This window comes from Heloderma suspectum, chromosome 6 (genome assembly GCF_057233095.1).
Source record: "Heloderma suspectum isolate Gila_16-S chromosome 6, 16-S_ref, whole genome shotgun sequence".
Lineage (NCBI taxonomy): Eukaryota > Metazoa > Chordata > Lepidosauria > Squamata > Helodermatidae > Heloderma > Heloderma suspectum.
The window spans coordinates 52,269,189-52,290,652 of record NC_139463.1 but is presented as its reverse complement, the minus strand read 5'-3'; the positions used below and the strand labels follow the sequence as shown (position 1 = coordinate 52,290,652).

Genomic DNA, 21,464 nt, shown 5'->3' with positions numbered 1-21,464 from the left:
CTGGGACATAAACTTCAGTAATGTCTGTTTCTTATGAGACTGGCTGTTGGCGTGCTGCTACATACTTGTCATTTTAAAACTGTTTCGGCAATGCAGCATTTCACCGCTGTTCCCGTGCATCATGCTGGATGCACCTCTTTGTTGTGCTTATTGCTAAAAAAAAATTGGAGGGGAAATTACATGATGTTTACACTGAGCCCCCAGTGCTCTTTTTAAGTGGGTTAGTGCAGCTGTCAAGGAAAATGGATAGCTGCTTTAAACAAACAAACAAACAAACAAACAAAGTATAGCTCTGATAGAGGCAGGAGAGAGCACATAGATTCAGAAGGGTGTCTAAAATGAACACTTCCTCTATAAAGCACTCTCTTGGTACTGAAACATGGATTCAAACCAACTTTGCTCATCTTGCAGTTAGGGTACCTATTTGGTCAGATGCAGCTGGCTGCAGGTAGCGGAGGATAGCGTGAAATTTTGAAATGGACAGGGTGGCTGCTTCCACACTAGCAGTTTAGTCTCAAATTGCCATCTTTTGCGTGCTCACTCTTTATGGAAAATCCAGTTGCCAACCACTGCATTTCGACCTTTTCAGTGTTGTCACCTTGTCTTTTCAGGCCTGATTTGTGGCACATGTTGCAGTCCAATACAGTGCCAGCCTGCCCAGTATGGAGAGGCAAAGCACTACCAAGATTTTTCAGGGGTACTGGGCCTTTAATTAGAAGATTCTTCTTTGTTCCTTCTGTCTCTAACTGCTTTCTGTTCAGTGATATTACGGATGAATTGCCCTTGACTAATCAGTTCCTGTTTCTCGCGGTGTGTGTGGGGGAGGAACTTTAGTTACTCATTTCCTCTCATTTTTTTTTATTTTCTATTGCAAAACAGCATAATTAAAGACACCCCCCCTCCCAGTGGCCAGGTGGCCTACTGTACAGAGGGCAGTCCTCTATTTGAAGGTCTCCCCTGTCCAAGTCCAATTTAAAGATAGAAAATCATAAGCAGGAAGGGTGAAAGGACCTTGCAGTTGCCCATCAATAATTAGCACCTGGACAGCATATGGAGCAGGCACACAGGTCAGTGTCACAGTCTTCCCTGCTTGGTGAGATGGATTGTATTTCTGTTTAAGTAAATTATTTCTAAATTTATATCTATACATACAAATTAGCACATGCAAATGTTATGCAAATTGGTGCCCTTCATTCTTTTCATTTTTGGCAATGTGCAAGTGGCCACTCTCCCCTCCACCCCCCAGTGTGGGGAACAGGAACTGACTAAGTGGCAATTAATCAGTACATGACATGCTCAACAGGAAGCAATTAGAGGCAGGAGCTGCAAGGAGAAAATGTCTAATTAAAATTGCAGGGAGACCTTTGCTGAACAGGACTTACTTCTGAGTAAACATTAAGGAGGGATCTTAGCCACAGGGATGAGCACAGCTATGGATAATGTAGTGCTATATTAAGTGCCATGTGGAATCAGGACTTCATTTGGAAATTTAGGACATAGGAGTATTTTAGTATGAGCTTGACAAAACTGGATTGTACTCTTTTGGTCCCAGGCATCAGGCAGATGTACAAAAATTTACAAAGATAAATTATGTGCTTATAGTTTATCTGGTTTGTCCAAAATACTGTTTTAAGACAATACGCTTCTAGCAGATTGTGGGAAACCTGTGCCTCAGCAATGCTAAGGAGCTTTCGGGTGAAAGCCGCCCACGAGGCTGTGATTCATGTGTCCCACTCCTCCACACACTTGCAAGGCAAGGAGGAAAGAGCGGGCCCAGAGCAGTTCTGTGCAATGCTCACCCTTTTCTAGCCCAAGACCATTACATACAGTTGATCCATAAGTCCCGCCGCTGCAGACAAAACCAGCACCACAGTGACTGCTAGCGTTCTAATAATGTTAACCCAGATTTTTTTCTTGTGTAATTCTTGTTTGTGCCTAAACATTCTATAACTTTGATGATGTTCATTGTATTTTAGCTTCTCAAAACTGCTTGCATATTTCCATATGTTGGGTCAATTTTTAATACTCTGTTTTTAAAGGAGACCTGTATTAAAAGCCTTTGCGAATATTAAAGGTATTATGAAGGGCAGCAGTGACATTATTTAAAATTGCACTCTTGGTTATTTGAATTTTTCTTTTGAAATTATTCCATAAGTACTCCCCTCCCCCCAGCTGCCATTTTTCCTTGCTTGCTTTGTCTGTCTATTTGTTTGCTGGAGGGGTGTCCTGTCCTTCAATGAATTCTCAGGGGGGCTTACATAAGAAAACAATACAAAAGCAGTTAAAATAAATAAAACAATAACAATAACATATATAAGAGCAGATTAAATCACATGACAAAAGTTAAAGCAAGTTAATAGCATTTCTGCATGAGGCTTTTATTGCATGCTCATGACTGATCACTCAGGGAAGTTTGCGTGTCCTTTACATGACGTTGTCAAGGTCCAGGGCATCTCCCATGGTTTTTTTTTTTTTTTAAACCTTTATCCTGCTTTTACAAAGATCAGAGAAAATGCAGTATTTAAATGTAAATCCGCTTTAATGGCTGTGTGAAATTGCTCAGTTCTGCTATAACCACAGCACCATGAAGTAAATATAGGTTGGCTCCATATGATAAGCTACTCTATCAATGAAGAAGGGAAAACACTCTGGGCAAGCCCCTCCTCCCACCTTCTCTGCCAAAGCTAACTTGCAGGGTTGTTTTATAATGGAAAGTGACATGAGCTCTTTGGAAGAACAGCAGGTAAACATGTAATATGGAGTTGGTGGAGTTACATATTCTGGGTATTCCTCTATGACTGGCTAAATTGGGATGCCCGCTCTGCTACCTCAGTGGAGTCAGCAGGATCAAAAGAAAAAGCATAGCAAATTCTGACAAAGCACCCCCCCCAGCATTTTCTCTATCTCCCCCCGCCCTGCCCCACCCAATTCCTAGACCAAACAGAGGCAGCAAATTCTGAGGAGGTGGTGAAGAGGCTGCAGAAAATTTGCCAAGAAACACAGCCCTGAAAAAACAGCACATTCCACTATAAACAGCCCATGTAAGGAGCTGATCTTAATCCCGCAAAGAATCTGGAAGCAGAAGCCCTAGTAAATTGCAGATAAAAAGCCCTGGTGTGGTGAAGTCCCCAAAGGCCTGGGTACTCCTGGCACCAGAATGACACTAATATAGTTGCCAGGTGAGCTGCTCTAAGGAAAGCATTTCAAAGTCAGGGCTCTAACACTAAAAAGGCTCTTTCTCCAGCCCCACTTCTCACCTGGCGGGGGCCCTTGGAGAAGGCTTCGTGTGACCTGGAAATTAATGGGGAGGAACGGGCAGTTTACTGCTCTGACACGTGACATAGGTCATGCCCAACTGCATGAGCGAGAGTTAGACATTAAGTGCTTTAGTCTGAGCAGAAAATATATGTGCAAAAAGAGCTGAACACAGCAGCCTTTGGTTTTGGTTTGCAGAGAGGATTAGGGAATGGATGGAGTGGTCTGATGTTGGTGACCCTATATAATACCTACACTTGTAAATACACATGACTAAAGACACCATAAATCCCCAGTGTCCTTCCCTTACCCTGTGAAGACTGCCTTGAACTTAGCGTGACTTGTAGAAAGAGCAATGTGAAACAACAGTAAAGGTGTACCTACATAGAAATGTCTTTCACAACTCCCAGAAGGCTGAAAAAAGATGGTTGACTCTGGAGTGCCCAAAAAATGTCTGCCAATAGAGTGGATAGGGGCTCACTACCTTTTCCCTCTCTTCACGAGGCCTTTTATGGGTGCTGTGGATCATTGCTCCTGGAGTGCTCCATCTGCTGCCTCCCCCTGTCCCTAGAGTCATCACCAGCTGAATCCAGCAACTTTAATGGCTGCTAAGAGTGTGAGCACATGTAAAGCTGCCCCTCACCTGTTTCCAACACCAGACAATGGGGGATATTTCAATAAACCACAAGGCTGATAACAAGCAAAAGAATAATGGAAGTGCCTCCTGCTGCACAGATTTCATTGGGGCAACTGCTTGTTCTTACCTGCCCCCAGGGGGTTTCTCTACGACAATGGAAGGAGAAGCGAATGGAGGATTACCTGGATTTTTTCAAGGGATCGGCTTTGGTGCTTTTGTGTCCACACAGGGCTCCACAACTGAGTGCACCGCACTGGTATAAGTCACTTCACAGAATATACCCTAGGTGGGAAGGTTGGAGTGAATGTCATCTGACTGGCAGGAGCTGCTCAACCAGTAAGAGAGGCTCCCCCCCTCCAGGCTCTCCCCCCCCCCCCGCTTCCTCCTCTGATAAAATCCTGGGAGGTTTTCTCCAGTGTCTTGGCAAAAATCACTCTCTGTCTCCCCCCCCCCCACGCGCATTAAGTACTTCCTTAAACCAACAATCATCACATGAACACAGCATTCCCCCTGCCTTGAAGCTGCCAGAACTGTGAACAATCTCCCCCCCCCCACATTCCTTCCTTCCTTAAATAAACAATCATTATAGGGACACAGTGTTCTCGCTGCCCTGCTGCAATCAGTTGAAGCTTCAGCATTGACATTATGGGTCTCTAAATGCGTTATTTTGATTCATGGGAATCTCAGTAACTTCGGGAGTGCACATTTCAGGAACAAGACTCACTGACCAGAATGGGAGTTACTTCTGAGTAGACACAGATATGTTTGTGCTGGGAAAGACAAGGAGGGGAAACAAAGGGAGGGGAAACCAGCTCCCTTTCTAACCTGATGCTGTGCATAGGGATGGCAGAGAATTCCGCCACGGATCTCGGTGAGGCCGAATGCCAGTGCATTCGGCCCCCCGAACTCCATGGCGGAACGGCCTGCCCCCCCCGTGTATCCCCCCGAGACGAGACTTACCTGGGGCGGATCTTCCAGGCGGTGGCGGCAGCTCCAGCGGCTGGTCTTCTCACCGGCTGCCGCCGCCGCCGCCATTTCCAGTCTTTAAAAAAAAAAAAGATGTGATAGGCTACGTAAAGATTTACGTAGCCTATCATGGCTAGGTTTAAACAACAACAACGTGATAGGCTATGTAAATCTTTACGTAGCCAATCACGTCTGACTTAAAAAAAACAACAACGCACGTACGCAAATGGCGTTCCTTATTTTCGCCGTCTTAGTCTACGTAAATATTTTTTTATTTATTTTTTATTTTATTTATTTTTTATTTAAATATTTACGTAGACTAAGATGGGCCAGAATAAGGAACACAAATGGTGGCGGCCGTAGCCGCTGCCATTTGCGTACGCGCATTTTGGTTTTTTTTTAAAGTCAGACGTAATAGGCTACGTAAAGATTTACATAGCCTATCACGGCTGACTAAAGGGACGCAAACGGCGGCAGCTACGGCTGCCGCCATTTGTGTCCCTGCTAGCCAGCGGCTGGATGTCCGGCTGCTGGCGGAGCCGGCCGGCGGCTCCGTGGAATTCCTGCGGAGCGGAGCCAGCCAGCCAGGATTCCGCAGAATCTGGCGAAGATTCCAGGGGGAGGGACGGAGCGCCTCCCCCCCCCAGCGGAACCCGGCGGAGCCAGGTAAGGCCAATTTCGTACATCCCTAGCTGTGCATGAATGAAGGTGTGAATTAGTTACTTCTGAATAAACCAAACAATGTAGAATCACAGCTTTGGGAAAGCGCTTTACAGCCTTTAGGGAAGTAGTGCTTTAAAATGTGCGATTTCAGTTGAAGGGGATCTCTGTAAATGCTGGTGTGCGCTTTCAGGGGACAAGCCTCAATGGGAGTTACTTCTGCAGACTCTAGTTGGTTTGTGCAGGGATGGGAAACACATAGGAAACACCCTTGACTGGGGTCATGGTGAAGGGCACCCTCCTGGGCAGGGCTGGCATCCCCGAGCTAAATGCGGGGGTTGGGGCACACAGCAACTACACCGAGGAGAACCTGACTTGAAGAATCAGACTTTAAGCAGTCTCAGGAAATCTGCTTCTTCCCTGATAAGCTCTGGGGCGGCTGCTGGATGGCCACAACATCATGTATCCCTAACGACCACCACACACAGCCAGCTCGGCATGAATCGCTGGTGGAGATGCCCCCCTGGATGAAAAAGAAACTACTTGTCTGCATGCAACTGCCAGCATAGAGATCGCCTCTTGGTGTGAAACCTCTACATATCTTGCATATGCAGAGCTGCCTTTCACTGAGTCAGACCATTTGTCCAGGTAGGCCCAGTACAGTCTACTTAGACTTGGCGGATCTAAGATATCAGACAGACAGAGAGAGAGAGAGAGAGAGAGAAATCTTTCCCTGCCCTTCTGTCTGGAATCCCTTTTAAACCAGAGATGTGGGGGGCTGGAGAATGAACCTGGGATCTTCTGCAAGCCAAGTATGTGCTTACTATAGTTAGGAATAGGAACATAGGAAGCTGCCTTACCCTGAGTCAGATGATTGGTCCATCAAGCCCAGTATTGTTGACACGGACTGGCAGAAAAGGCTCTCCAGGGTTTCAGGCAGGACTTTTCCATCCCTACCAGAAGATTGGACCAGAGACCTTCTCCATAGCAAGCATGTGCTCTACCACTGAACTACTTTCTTGTAGTCCAAGAATCACAAGGTGACTGGCAATGTTGAGTTAAATACTTCTAAATCTGGACCTTCCAAATACAAATGTTTGAATTTGTTTGTGAACTGCACCAGAAAATACTGCAATAGAGGGAATACTCCCACATTTGATGAAAAATGTTAGAGGGTGGCATTTTCTTTTCTCAATGAGTAACATGTGTTTATTAAATTGTACACCACCTCACATTTAAGGGAGATAATCCTCCAAAAAGCACCTTCATTAAGGTTTTTGCAAAACGTTATTTAAGCTCAATTGCTTAATTGGTCAAGAACCATAAAATTGATCAATTAATTCTTTAATCAACTGATAGACTAATAACAATAATAATTAATAATTACTTATTAAGCCCATGACCATTTTCCTGGAAGATACTATTCCATAGCTGTGTACTTGAAGGCAAAAAGGCAGCAGTGGGCCATGTGGATGGTGACAAAGAGGATGGCGATGAGGATGAAGCTTGTGAAGATCGCCTTCACAGCATACTGTGTCTCAGGATCATCAAGGCTTCGTTTGCGATAGCTTTCATATACCACAGATAGTCGGAAACCAGCAACCATTTGCCCTTCTCGCCAGCAGTAGTAGATGCCTCTGTCATTCACCTGGGCAAAGCGTATGTGCAGCTGATTTCCATGGTCAATGAAGACCCTCATGCTCTTGTTGACCCCAATGAGGAACCTTGTGAGGTACAGCCGAGTTGAATCTTTGTCCCAGGCTACAGCATGCTCTGGCCTGGCACCAGGGCAGGTAATGATCAACCCGCTACCAACGGTCTGCTTGTGGAACTGAATGGGGATGTTGGGAACCCAGGGTTTTTCTCCAAGCTTTGAAATGACGTTTGAGATGGATGCCTCTCCTTCATTTGAAGATGTCTTCCCTCTACAGGCTATCATGCAACTTCGGATAACAACCTCAGGCTTTCTAATCTGAACAACACCCCAAAACCGCTTTGGGACTGACCTCGAGCCGCAGGATGCCACCTCTGCTGTGGCTGTACGGTACCGCCTGAGCAGATAGGGGCTTTTCACATAGCAAAGACCAATTCTCCGTTGCTCACCCCTGACATCACAGCGATTGCACTTGGTCCAGTCCCAGAAGATGGTAAAGATCATGAAATGTGTTTCTTCATCATCTCTCCATGAATGCTGATCCTCATCTGCAAAGGCAACTGCTATGTCCTTGGAAGCCTGCACATCTATATCATAGCCAAAGAAGAAATTCCCTCTCTTTGTGCCACAAATATAGTGCCCTGAATCTTCCACCTGCACCCGGAAGACAATGAGGCTGAACATCCTAATGCTGAAGCGCCGGAGCATGTCACTGCCCACTTTGATGTGGCTGGAGTCCACTATCAGTGTGCCATCAAAGTCTGTCAAGACCTTAGTCTGCTGACTGCCCATATTTTTCTGAAAGTACCAGACCACAGAGGTGATCTCCTCTGGCTTACAACTGCAAGGCAACTCAAAGCTCATATCAGCCAGGTAAGCAGCATTCTCAAACATTAGAAAGGCTGGGCAAGGGGTCTTCTTGAACACATCTTCCTTCTCCACTATAGCAAAGGCATGGAGAATGTCAGCAGTACCCAGGACAATTACAATTCCAGCCAATCCTTTCGAAGCCATTTGATGGCCGTGTACTACACTTTGCTCAACAGCTTCCACGTTCTATAGAGAGGGTAGTTACCAGTTTTGGAGTTCAACTCTGATGCTTCATTATTGAAGGATGCCTTAATTTGACCAACCAATAAGGAGATGCTTTATTCTAGAATGACCGGGGATACATTTTTATCCCAGTCTTATCCTAGTTCTTTCTAACATCATATTAAACAATGTTTATGTGTGTGCATATTATACTTCCATAGAAGACAAAGAATCTAGAACCATTTCCATTTTTTCTTCCATAAGTTCTAGAATGCACTCAGCTCTGAGACAGATCACATGAACAATTGGCTCCTAGCCCATTCTGGATGCTTGCTTGTATATATGAAGCTGCCCTATACGTAGTCCACTGGTCCATCTAGATCAGTATCTAGATTGGCAGTTCTCCAGTGACTCAGGCACAGCCTTTCCCAACCCTGCTACTTGAGATTCTTTTAACTGGAGACGACAGAGATTAAATGGGGGACTTTATGGAGGCAAAGCATGTGCTGGATCACCAAACCATTGGCTCTCCCCAGTTATATAGAAAGAGCCACAATATCTAATGCAGATATGTGAATTAGCCCTTTGGTTTTGGGAGAAAACTGAGATAGCAGGGCTGATGCACTGAAATGAAAATACTGGTATCTCTCCCTCCTCGACCTTAGTAACTACCTGCAATAGTAAATACAATATCTGATGGGTACCTAATTTGCATGTATTTACTATATATATTTTATTGCCAGTCACTGCCGAAATGAAAGAGAGAGAGGACACTTCTGCCACTTTGCCTGAAAATTGAAGGAAGGTTAGAAAGAATTCCAACCTCCCTGCAAGGGAGGCCAAGCTACTTTGGTCCTCAGATTCCAACAATTACCCAGTAGCCACCCCCTGTCTGCCAACAGGCACTGGACTTGGCACGGAAATTTACCCAGAAGGAACACTTGCAATTCTTTTTGTTGTTCAGTCGTTAAGTCGTGTCCAGCTCTTCGTGACCCCATGGATGCCAGGCCTTCCTGTCCTCCGCTCTCTCTCGGAGTGTGCTCAAGTTCATATTCATTGCATCAGTGATGCTATCTAGCCATCTCATCCTCTGCCGTCCCCTTCTCCTTTTGCCTTCAGTCTTTCCCAGCATCAGGGTCTTTTCCAGGGAGTTTTCTCTTCGCATTAGGTGGCCAAAATATTGGAGCTCCAGCTTCAGTATCTGTCCTTCCAATGAGCACTCAGGGTTGATTTCCTTTAGGATGGACTGATTTGACCCCCTTGCAGTCCAGGGCACTCGTAAGAGTCTTCTCCAGCACCACAGTTCGAAAGCATTGATTCTTCGGCGCTCAGCCTTCCTTATAGTCCAGCTCTCACAGCCATACGTTGCTACTGGGAAAACCATAGCTTTGATTATGCGGACCTTTGTCAGAAAGGTGATGTCTCTGTTTCTTACTATGCTGTCTAGGTTTGCCATAGCTTTCCTCCCAAGGAGCAAGCGTCTTTTAATCTCATGGCTACAGTCACCATCTGCGGCGATCTTGGAGCCCAAGAAAATAAAGTCTGTCGCTGTTTCCATTTCTTCCCCTTCTATATGCCAGGAAGTGATGGGGCCAGATGCCATGATCTTCGTTTTTTTAATGTTGAGTTTCAAACCAGCTTTTGCACTCTCCACTTTCACCCTCAACAAGAGGCTCTTCAGATCCTCTTCGCTTTCTGCCATTAGGGTGGTATCGTCTGCATATCTGAGGTTGTTGATAATTCTCCTGGCAATCTTAATTCTGACCTGTGATTCATCCAACCCGGCGTTTCTCATGATGTACTCTGCATATAAGTTAAATAAGCAGGGCGACAATATACATCCTTGTCGTACTCCTTTCCCAATTTTGAACCAATCGGTTGTTCCATGTCCGGTTCTTACTGTTGCTTCTTGACCCTCGTACAGGTTTCTCAGGAGACAGGTCAGGTGGTCTGGTACCCCCATCTCTTTAAGAATTTGCCACAGTTTGTTGTGATCCACACAATCAAAGGCTTTCGCCTAGTCAATGAAGCAGAAATAGACGTTTTTCTGGAATTCTCTTGCTTTATCCAGTGAAAGTTGGCAATTTGATCTCTAGTTCCTCTGCCTCTTCGAAACCCAGCTTGTACTACCGGTAGTTCTCGGTTCACATGCTGCTGAAGCCTAGCTGGTAGGATTTTGAGCATCATCTTGCTGGCATGTGAAATGAGCGCAATTGTATGTTAGTTTGAACACTCTTTGGCATTGCCTTTCTTTGGAATTGGAATGTAAACTGACCTTTTCCAGTCTTGTGGCCACTGTTGAGTGTTCCAAATTTGTTGGCATATTGAGTGCAGCACTTTAACAGCATCATCTTTTAGGATTTTAAATCACTCAGCTGGAATACTGTCATTCGCAAGTCGGTGCGGACGGCAGCAGTTAAGTGCTCCGTTTCATGCGCCTTTCGTGGGTTGGGGGCTCGGCTCCGCGCACCTTTTGTGGGTTGGGTGGGCGGGGGCTTCATTCCGCCATGGATTTCGGGGGGCCGAATGCACTGGCATTCGGCCTCACTGAGATCCGTGGCAGAATTCTCCGCCATCCCTACTTTTCCCACCCTTTTGTTGACTATGAGTGCTACTCCATTTCTTCTACGGGATTCTTAGTACTTGAAGTACTTAGCACTCTTTAAGTACTTGAAAGGTTGTCACAGAGAAGAAGGCCAGGATCTCTTCTTGATCATCCCAGAGTGCAGGACACGGAATCATGGGCTCAAGTTACAGGAAGCCAGATTCCGGCTGAATATCAGGAAAAACTTCCTGACTGTAGGAGCAATACGACAATGGAACCAATTACCCGGGGAGATGGTGGGCTCTCCTACACTGGAGGCGTTCAAGACGAGGCTGGACAGCCATTTGTCAGGGATGCTCTGACTTGGATTCCTGCATTGAGCAGGGGGTTGGACTCGATGGCCTTGTAGGCCCCTTCCAACCCTACTATTCTATGATTCTTGCCCACAGTAGTAGATATGACTGTAAATTCGCCCATGCTTGTCCATTTTAGTTCCCTGATTCCCAAGATGACGATGTTCAGTCTTGCCATCTCATGTTTGACCACCTCCAGCTTACCTTGATTCATTGATCTTACATTCCAGGTTCCTAAACAATATTGTTCTTTACAGCATTGGATTTTCTTTTCACCACCAGACACATCCATAGCTGAGTGTCCTTTCAGCGTTGGCCCAGCCGCTTCACTCTTTCTGGCACTACTTGGAAATGCCCTCTGCTCTTCCCCAGTAGTATATTGGACACCTTCCGACCTGAGGGGCTCATCTTCCGGTGTCATCTCTTTTAGCCTTGTGATACGTTCCATGGGGTTTTCTTGGCAAGAATACTGGAGTGGGTTGCCATTTCCTTCTCCAGTGGACCACATTTTGTCAGAACTCTCTGCCATGACCTGTCCGTCTTGGGTGGCCCTGCACGGCATAGCTTATGGCTTCACTGAGTTACGCAAGCCCCTTCGCCACAACAAGGCAGTGATCCATGAAGGGGTTGAAATTCTAGAGGTAATTAAATATTGTATTAAAGGAAAAGGATAAACGGAAGAATTAGGATAAAAGCTTACATAAAACAAAGTATTCAGAGTGTCACAAATGCTTTGGGCCCCCCTTTCCTTAAGCACTCACACACACACAAAATGAGAGGCTTCAATCTCATGCTTTTAATTCATTATTCACAGGTTCATTACAGATGTAAATCCTCGAAGACTCTGGCTACAAAGGAATGCCTCCAGGGGATTCAAATGGGATAACTGAAAGTTGCCCACTGTTTGAAAGGGAGGCTGTCTGGCTAGGCTAACTTAGGGAGGGAGGTTCCGCCCCTCACATGATGCTTCCCTGTGTAGCCTCTCAGTCCTGACATCATCCCTGCTTCCATGAGGCCTCCCCCCGATCTTTCTCGTTGGGGCCCCGGGCTTGTGGGGGTAGTGCTGGTGGAAATGGAGAACCACCAAGGGGGCATGCAAATGTTCTGCCGGTTCCCAGAATTGTTTGTCTGGCCCATACCCCTCCCTGCCAACCAAATATTGCAGCCACTCCCAGAAAAGGCGCAAGTCCAGGATGTCAGCGACTTCAAACTCTTCCTCCCCCCGTGCCAAAATGGGAGGCAAGGGGGTGCAGTTGGAGCGATGGGGGTCGCCAGAGACCGGGGGGAAAGTAACGAGCAATGAAAAACAGGATGCATCTTCATGAAGGGAGGGAGAGCCAGTTGAAAAGCGCTGGACCGAGTTGGCGATGTCAGTCCACAGTTTCTTTATATGTTGCTTTTGCTTGCTCGACATTGTCCCATAAGAAGAGATGCACAGAGTGCATTGAAAAGGCCAGAGTAAATTGAAAAGGCGATTTACATAGCAGCATAAGTACTGCTCCAGCGTGGCGTTGGTACGTTCAGTCTGCCCATCCGTCTGGGGGTGGTGAGCAGAGGAAAGTCTGAGTTCCACATCGAACAGCGCAAGCAACTCCCACCAGAGGCAGGCCGTGAATTGGGGCCCCCGATCCGAAATGAGGCCCTCTGGCCAGACAAGCAACCAGAAAACATGTATCAAAAAGAGCTCTGCCATGTCTTTGGCCATGGGCAGTCCAGAGCATGGGTGAAAGTGGGCCATTTTCAAAAATAAGTCCTCCACTACCACAATGGTGGTTTTATCTTCTGAATGGAGCAAGTCAGTGATGAAGTCGAGGGAGAGGAGCTTCCAGGGCCCAGAGGGTGTAGGCAGGGGACGGAGTAAGCCAGTGCATTTGCCTGTGGGGTCCTTCGCCTGTTGACAGGTGTCACAGGAGGCGACATAGGTTTTGACATCCCGACACACTCGGGGCCACCAAAAGTCCCGCGTAACCCTGTATAATGTTTTGGAAAAGCCAAAATGCCCAGCGGTGGAGGCGTCACGGCACTGACAGAGTACTTTTTCCCGGAGGCTTTTGGAAGGCACATAGACCCTTTGGGAGTGGTAAAGCAGCCCCCCCCTTGCAATGAAAAGGGGGTAGACTTGGGAGCGCCAGCTGCCTGCCCCAGTTCCGCCACTTTATCACGCACAAAGGGATCCCGGGTTTGTTCTGACCTCTATCCAAGAGTGAGGTTCAACAGCAGTCACCAGACTTTCAGGGTGAAGGGTAGGAGCAGGGGAGGGGCTCTCCTCACCCCCTGGCTGCAATTCCGGCTTATGGGAGAGTGCGTCTGCCTGTTGGTTGTCCGTGGCTCTAACATGGCGGATCTTGAGGTTAAACCATGAAAAAAATAAAGACCACCTAATTTGGCGGTGATTCAAAGCACAGGAGATGTTCCAGAGTCCGATGGTCAATTCTCACTTCAACTGGGTGCTATGCCCCCTCCAAAAGATACCGCCACGTTTCTAACACTGACTTTATGGCTAACAGTTCTTTCTCCCAGATGGTATAGTTCTTCTCGGACATGCTTAATTTCCTGGAATGGTAAGCACAAGGCTGTAACTCTTCCCCTGCTGTTTCCAGCTGGAAAAGCACAGCCCCCACAGCAAAATCTGAGGGATCTGTTGCAGTACAAAGGGTTTCTGTGGGTCAAGATGTAAAAGGCTCGGTTCAGAGCTAAACAGCCTCTTCAGCTCTTCAAAAGACTGCTGAGCGGAGGCAGACCAGTGAAAAGGGGGATTTCTTGCCTTTGGGGAGGAGTCAACTCCTCCTGTCAGAGGAGTTGTCAGTTTTGCATAGCCGGGCAGGAACTTTCTGTAAACATTGGCAAAGCCTAGGAATCATTGTAAGTCCTTCTTGGTGGATGGAGTCTGCCAGGAGAGGTCTGCTTGGACTTTTGTAGGATCCATTTTGATGCCTTCCACTGAAATAATATAACCCAGGTAGTCCAAGGATGTCAAATCAAAAGTGCATTTCTCCAGCTTAACAAAGAGACGGTGCTCCCGGAGGCGCTGTAAGATGGCTTTCACATGCCGTTCATGTGTGTGTGGGTCCAGAGAAAAAACAAGTAAATCATCCAGATAAACAATAAGGAATGCGCCCCAATAATCCCGGAAGATGTCATTCATAAAACGCGAAAACGTAGATGAGGCAGTGGCTAAGCCGAAAGGCATGACTAAGTATTCATATGATTCATACCTGCAACTGAAACTTGTCTTCCACTCATCCCCATCCCAGATGCGAATCAAATTATAGGCACCACGCAGGTCCAACTTAATGAAAATCCTGGCTTGGTCTAGGCGCTCCAGCATCTCGGGGATTAGAGAAAGGGAGTATTTGTCATATATGGTAATGGCATTGAGGTTCCTGTAGTCATGCACGGGATGGAGCTCCCCTGATTTTTTCTGCACGAACAGAGTTGGCGCGCTCGCAGGGGAGGTGGAGGGGCAAATGAAATTCCACTGCAACTTAAGTGTCCAAAAACTCCTGTAGAGCTCGAAGTTCCGGCTCTGACATAGAGTACAGGCGCCTGGCCAGGATGGTAGCTCCTGGGATCAGGTCAATGGAGCAATCATAGGGCCGGGGGGGGGGGGGGGAAGGTTGGCTTTTTTCTTGTTGAAAACATCCCAGAAGGCTGCATATTTACTGGGTAGGGTCACTGGAGTAGAAAAACTGCTTGGAGGTGACGAGGAGGGAGAGGAAGGGGTTAATGCCTGAGCCGTGGCCACTCCGGTTCCTGGGAAACAATGTTATTGACGGTACGGGGATGAGAATTGCACTCGATGAAGTTTCTGTGAGATCTGAGGATTGCGCTTTGAGAACTAGGATATGCCTAGCACAGTTGGGTACTGGGGCAGCTTGGCCAGGTGAAACTGGATTTGTTCGACGTGCCCCTGGGAACTTAAGGTGACTGGAGTTGTAATCCAAGTGACTGCTCCAGATAAGAGAGGAGGCCTGTCGATGATCTCTACTTTCAATGGGGCGGGCAGGAGCAGAGCAGAGATGTTGCGTTGCCGAGCAAACGTTTTGTCCATAAAACTGGTAGTAGCCCCAGAGTCCACCAGCGCCATGACATGTCCCCCCGCCCTTGGGGAGAATGGAGGTGTACAGGAAGCAACAGATGGGACAGGGGAGAGATGTGTGTGAGACGTACCCCAGTTGCGAATGGTCCCTCCTCACTAGAGGCTCCCAACAGACTTGGGGGGTGGTCTAGTCAGGCTTGGGGGGCAGGAGGTGGTGAGGGAGGTGGGGCTGTCAGTTGGGACCGGCAGAATCGGGCAAAGTGACCTTTCTTTCCACATCTGAAGCACTGCCATTCAGCATGCCGTCATTCCAGTTCTTCTGCAACAGCCTGAATCGGGTTGCTCCCAGTTGCATTGGGGTGCATATACCCCAATGAACGCACGGAGGTGCATATACAGTTCCGACTGGGCGTAGAAAATTTGAAACAGGCCTTTGTCTCCACAAAACTTCTCCAGCAGAGCCACCAGGCATTTCCGATGGGGAGAGATTGGGGGTGGAGCGGCCGCTTGTAACGCTTGAATAGTGCCCGTCAAGTGGTTGACCTGATCACGAAGAGCCTGGTTCTCCTGCGTCGATGTGGTTAAAGCCTGTTCCATGTCGCTGCCCGAGAGTGTTGTCAGTGAAGTAGACCAATGAAAAAACAAAAACAAAATGAGGATTGGAGAGAGGTGGGGGAGAAAATGTGGGCAAGCTGTCACAAATCCCTTAGGACCCTCTTTCCTTAAGCACTCACACACACACAAAATGAGAGGCTTCAGTCTCACACCATTAATTCATTATTCACAGCTTCATTACAGATGCAAATCCTCGAAGACTCTCTGGCTACAACAGAATGCCTCCAGGGGATTCAAATAGGATCACCAAAAGTTGCCCGCAGTTTGAAAGGGAGGCTACCTGGCTAGATTAACTTAGGGAGGGAGGTTCCGCCCCTCGCGTGATGCTTCCCTGCGTAGCCTTTCACACATCACTAACCTGTTCGACTGTCTGAGCTCTGCCCCTGGCGTTTCCCTCTTACCTCTGTGCTGCTGCCTCGTGTCTCTTAGGTCACAGTCCTCAAGCCCCTCCTCCTCCTGCTTGTTGCTTCTCACAGACGGGGATAAGGACGGCTTTATGCCCAGCCATCTGGGAGTTGGTAACCTGAGAAGCACGCCCACCCATATCTGAACTGGCTTGTGAAAATGCCTCCCCGAGTTCTGGCTGCTCCTCTTCTAAATCTGAGCCGCTAACTATCTCCCTGCGCTCAGAATCAATCCTTACACAGAGAACCTTGTACACTCAAGCAAAAATAATAAAGCACTGTCTACCCTATCCTACATTCCTACCCTACATTACCAAGGTAAGGTCTCCCAGGATAGGATTCTTGACAGAAGCCCAACACGTTGGACACCAGGAGCTGCCTCGAGATAACACATGTGTAGGTGGTGATGTCACCATATGTTCCAGCTGGGCCCAGCTCCATGGCTGAGAGAGAACCAGCCCATGGTTCTTGACACACACACTTTACTTGAAAAGATGAGATCTCAGGGTTAAGCTCTAGATCTCTAGTCAATCCTTCTCTGTTGGTACGGCAAGGGAACACAAATAATATAATTTTCACCATTAACCTACATGTATTTTAATTATACTTACTAAACCTACCATAGTTATACATATTATGCCACACAATTAACGTTTATAGCATATAAGCAAGCAATTCATAACAAATAGTTGCCAAGGCAGGATAATAATCCAAGCAGCAGGCCTACTAATTCTAAGACGGTTATCAAAGCTACTGAGGCATTGTGCCTGTTCCAACAATCGCTTGTCTGACTGGCATGGGCAGATGGATCTCAGAACTGCTCCCACAATCCTCAGTTCATCATGGGCACCATTTATCTGGGGCTTTCTTTGGGAGCATATGCTTGAGACAAACCATCGGCCAGGACATTGTCTTTGCCTTGGATATGAACCACTGAAAAGTCAGAAGCTTGAAGGGCTAAGCTCTATCGTAACAACTTATTGTTGGAGCTTTTCACTTTAGCCAGCCAACACGGGGGGGCACGGTCATTTTGTAACTGGATCTTCTGTCCCCACAGATAGGGCTGGAGTTTAAGCTGGAGTTTAGCTGGAGTGGCTAAACATTCTATCTCAATGGCGGCCAGACTTTTCTCATGCTCCAATAGCTTGGAGATAGGCAATGGGATGGAGCTCTTGGTCTGGTTCCTCCTGAAGCTATATAGCCCCTAGCCCTGCCTCCGAGGCATCAGTCTGCAGCATGAAGGGAACCTCAAAGTGAGGTGCTTGCAGAATAGGGCAGTCCATAAGTCAGGATTTTAAAAGGTCAAACACCCATTGACACTGCCCCGACCACTGGACTTTAACTGGTTGTTTCTTCTTACACAAATTAGTCAATGGGGCGGCCAAGTTACTAAAATGAGGAACTAACCACCTATAGTACCCAGCCAGACCCAGGAAACGTTGCACGTGCTTCTTAGTCCGAGGCACAGGACAATCTTGAACGGATTCAATTTTAGCCTCCAGGGGCTTGGTGGTGCCCTCGCCCCCACCTTATGCCCCAGATAAGTAACTTCTCCCAGGCCAAGCTGGCACTTCTAGGCCTTAACCATAAGCTCAGCCTCTTGGATTCATTGGAACACTTGTCTGACATGGTTTAAATGGAAATCCCAGGTCTAACTGAAGATGGCTACCTACATCATCCAAATACGCACAAGCAAAGTCTCCCAGCCTATTTAACAGCCCATTAATAAGCCTCTGAAAGGTCCCTGGCCCATTGCACAATCCAAACAGCAATTTGAAACAGCCCCAAATGGGTTACAAATGCACTGTTGTAGAAAAATTAATCCACTCATTGTTTCAAAGTACAATTCCTTCAGAGACTTTATTTTGGCCAAAGAAAATCACAACTCAACAGGTGTTGTCAGGGAGGAAACCCATAAAACCACAATGGTCAGGCTGTGGTACAAAGCTCCACCCCTTCCATTCCCAAGCAACATATTATATAGTTTTGCGATTATCATATGATTCATAGACTTGTTGATTTATTGATCAATGGATTAACTGATTCACAAACAAGTGGTCATGAGGAATCAGCAGCTACAGAAAGGGCAAGCAACAATTATAGAAAACTGCAAATCACCACAAGGCTGTTCTTCATGCCTGCCTTGTCACAGACTCATTTCGTTCTTCTAAAAATATTAGCATATTTCTTCCACCCTTGCCCCTTTTTATCGCAAACTGCTTTTCCAGCAACAAGGCCTAGCAACCCTTAAAGCCTGAACTAAAGCACTGAAGCTTGAACCACTCTCTTTATCTCTTGCCTTTTTTCTTCTACAAGACTTAAGGGCAGCATCTTCATCCAAGGGCACCTGCCGATACCCCTTGGTCAAATCAATGGTGGAGATGCATTTGACATGCCCAAATTGTTCCAAAAATGGTCCATACGGGCATTGGATAAGGGTCTGGTTGGGTAAATTGGTTCAGCTTTTGGTAATCAATACAAAATCTGATCCCCCTGGCCCCCTTCCTTCTCCACACGCACCACCAGAGAGGACTACAGACTATGAGAGGGCCAAATTACCCCCAAATCCAACATAGCTTGAATTTCCATGGCAATATCTGCTGCATGCTTCCCCGTGGCCTGCTAGGGTAAGGGATGGATGGATGGGTGGTCCCTGGTCAGAATGGAATGCTGGGCCAAGGAGGTTTGCCCCGGAGCACTCAAAAACATAGTTGGCAATCCATCAACAGCTCATGCAGCTGGTTCCGCTGGGTAGCTGACAACGACGGAGGGAGAACGACTTCTGCCACCCCCCCCATGGCACCCTTCCAGTAAACCCACACTTCACCTGCATCTCCCTTCTCCACAGCATATTGAAACACTAAATGGTCTCAATCAATATACAGTTTCAGCATATTGACATGGCACACCTTGGGTTTCCAGGGGGAGTCTGGGAAGTCCACCAGATAATTAATTTCACCCGGTCTTTGTCTCACCACCGGGGGGGGGGGGGGCTCCCACTTCACAGCCAGTTTGTCTGGCTTGATGGGTTTCAACGCAAGGACCTGATTCCCTGGCTTAAAGACATGCAGCTTGGCTTTCTTATCATACCACGTCTGTTGTCTCTGTTGGGCTAAATTGCCTTTGGCCACCTCCTGAACCTCCTTCAGCATATTCTGTAGGGTCCGCAGAGAGGCCAGCATGGACTGTGGGGAGGGGGCCAGGTTCCCCTCCCATTCTGCCTTCCCAACCCTAACCCAAACATCAGTTCATTAGGGGAAAACCCCAAACTTTCTTGGGGCGCATCTTGATAAGCAAACAACAAAAAGGGCAGGGCTTGGTCCCAATCTGCAGGATGCCTCACTGTATAAGCCCGAATCATCTTGCCCAGAGCCTGGTTCATCCGCTCCACTAATCCATTAGCGTCATGATGATATGGGACGGAAGTGAAACGATTTATCTCTGTGATATTCCACATCTTCTGTAGAAGCCGGGAGACAAACCCTGTGCCTCTGTCAGATAAAATAGTCTTGGATATTCTTAGGCAGGAATAAATAAACCAAAGGGCTTTAGCCGGTGCCGGTACAGTGATGGTTGGCAAAGGAATAGCTTCGGCATATTGGCTGGCAAAATCAACTGCAGTCAGAATGAGTTTCTTCCCCGTTCCCTTGGGCGGGGAGATGGGGCCAATAACGTCAATGCCAACCCACCCTAAGGGGGCCTCCGCGAGGGGCAGGGGCTGCGAGGGGCTTCGGGATGATCACAGTTAACCCCCACCTTTTGGCACACATCACAGGACTTGCAAAAGTCCTTCACCGCTTTGGCCACCCGGGGCCAGCAGAGGCCTTCCGGAGGGCGAGCCCTCTGGCTGCCCAAGCGTCCCCCCACGCAGCCCCGTGGGCTGAGCGAGGGCCTGGTTCTTGAAACGCTTGCGGCACCACCAGCTGCCTCGGCAAAGTCCCGCTCCCTCCTGTTAAACAAAATCCAAGGCAGCCAGGTTGAACAGTCAGACATTTATGAAAGCACCTCACAGCCGCGGGGGAGACGGACGGAACGGCGTCTCTCCCAGATAAAAGCAACGGGGCGCGTTTGCTCAGACTGAAAGCTGGGGGCCACAGCGAGCAGCCCAGGCATGCTCAGGAGCCAACGAGCGCCCCGCCACAGCCCTGCCAGCGGACGAGCTGCCTCGGACGGGCGCTCCTGCTTGGAAGCAAGCCACACGCACCCTCTCGGCAGACTCGCTCACGGCCGCCCGGCCGGCTGGCCGGCGCCGCGCCTGAGCCGAGCTCGTCGAAGCGCCCGGCCGGGCCTGCCTTCGCGCGCCACAGCCCCCGGGGCAGCGCTCCGTGCGGAAGAGCAGCCCGGCGGGGCGCGGCGGGGCCGCGCGGCTTTCTCGCCGCCGGGGGACAGCGCCTTCCCCGGGCCCCGCTTCCGCGCAGCAGCGGCAGCCCGCCGCCTGGGGCGCCGAGGCAGCGCGGGGTACGACCTGCGCGCCTCCCTCCTGCGCCCTCCGCGGGGCAGAGGGCCACGGAGGGCCGCTGCCGGGCGGGGCCTCCGTCGACTTTCCTGTTCCGCCGCTTGCTGTCCCCACCCGGCGCTAGGCGGGGCGGGCCCCTCTGCTGATATCCCCGCCCCGCCGACGAGAGCGGCTCCCTCTCGGGCGGAGCCCGGCGTGTGGCCCCTCGGGAGAGCGGCAGCGTCTTCGGAAAGAGCGGGGGGGAACGGCTCCAGTCCAGGCAACTCTTGGAGCGGCGCCCGGGGCTTTCTCCACACACGCCGCCGGTCGACAAAATTCTCCTTCGGGGTGCAGCGAGCCGGCCAGAACTTGCGCCGACAGCGCTCCGCGGACGGGGCAGCCGCTGCCTCCCAAGCTCCCTCAACTTGTCCCGGCCACGAGCGCCCCTCTGGGCAGAGACCCCAGAAGGCCGCCAGGTCGCCCGTGACTTGTGCCCGCGCCGCAGCCAGACGCCGGGCCCGCCAACCCGGGCCTCCGCGGGCCGGGCCAGACCAGGCGAAAAGGCCCCGGCGCAGGCCGGGAGCGGGGCGCGCGCTTCCGAGCCGAGCGCCGGCAGGCCCCCGCGCCCGGGGCGCAGCGGCGCTTCGCAGCTTCCCGCCGGAGCCCTAGCCGCCTCGCGCGCGAAGCCCGGCACCCGCAGCGCTCGGCCCGCCCGCCCGCCGAGAAGCCGCTGCGAGAACGTCAAGGCCAGGTTCTTCGAAATCCCAGTTAATAAAGTTTCTGTTTTCTGTTCCTTTGATCTAAAACTTAAAATATTGGCTTAATATTGTCAAGTTAACAGCGGCCTGGGTGTACGACACTGTCAAGAA

The 21,464-nt window shown here is 48.9% G+C and overlaps 1 protein-coding gene across 1 annotated transcript; it reads right to left on the bottom strand.

Annotated features, from left to right (window-relative positions):
• Nucleotides 1–6,663: 6,663 nt before the first annotated feature.
• FAM187A (family with sequence similarity 187 member A) lies at nucleotides 6,664–9,756 on the bottom strand. Its single transcript, XM_084808219.1, has one exon. The coding sequence runs from the start codon at nucleotides 8,184–8,186 to the stop codon at nucleotides 6,939–6,941; it is 1,248 nt and encodes a 415-aa protein (XP_084664345.1). The 5' UTR covers nucleotides 8,187–9,756; the 3' UTR covers nucleotides 6,664–6,938.
• Between the last annotated feature and the right edge of the window lie 11,708 nt (nucleotides 9,757–21,464).

What these genes read in the sequence shown, in the direction of transcription:
- FAM187A (XM_084808219.1), bottom strand. Translation starts at nt 8,186, where the DNA reads ATGGCTTCGAAAGGATTGGCTGGAATTGTAATTGTCCTGGGTACTGCT.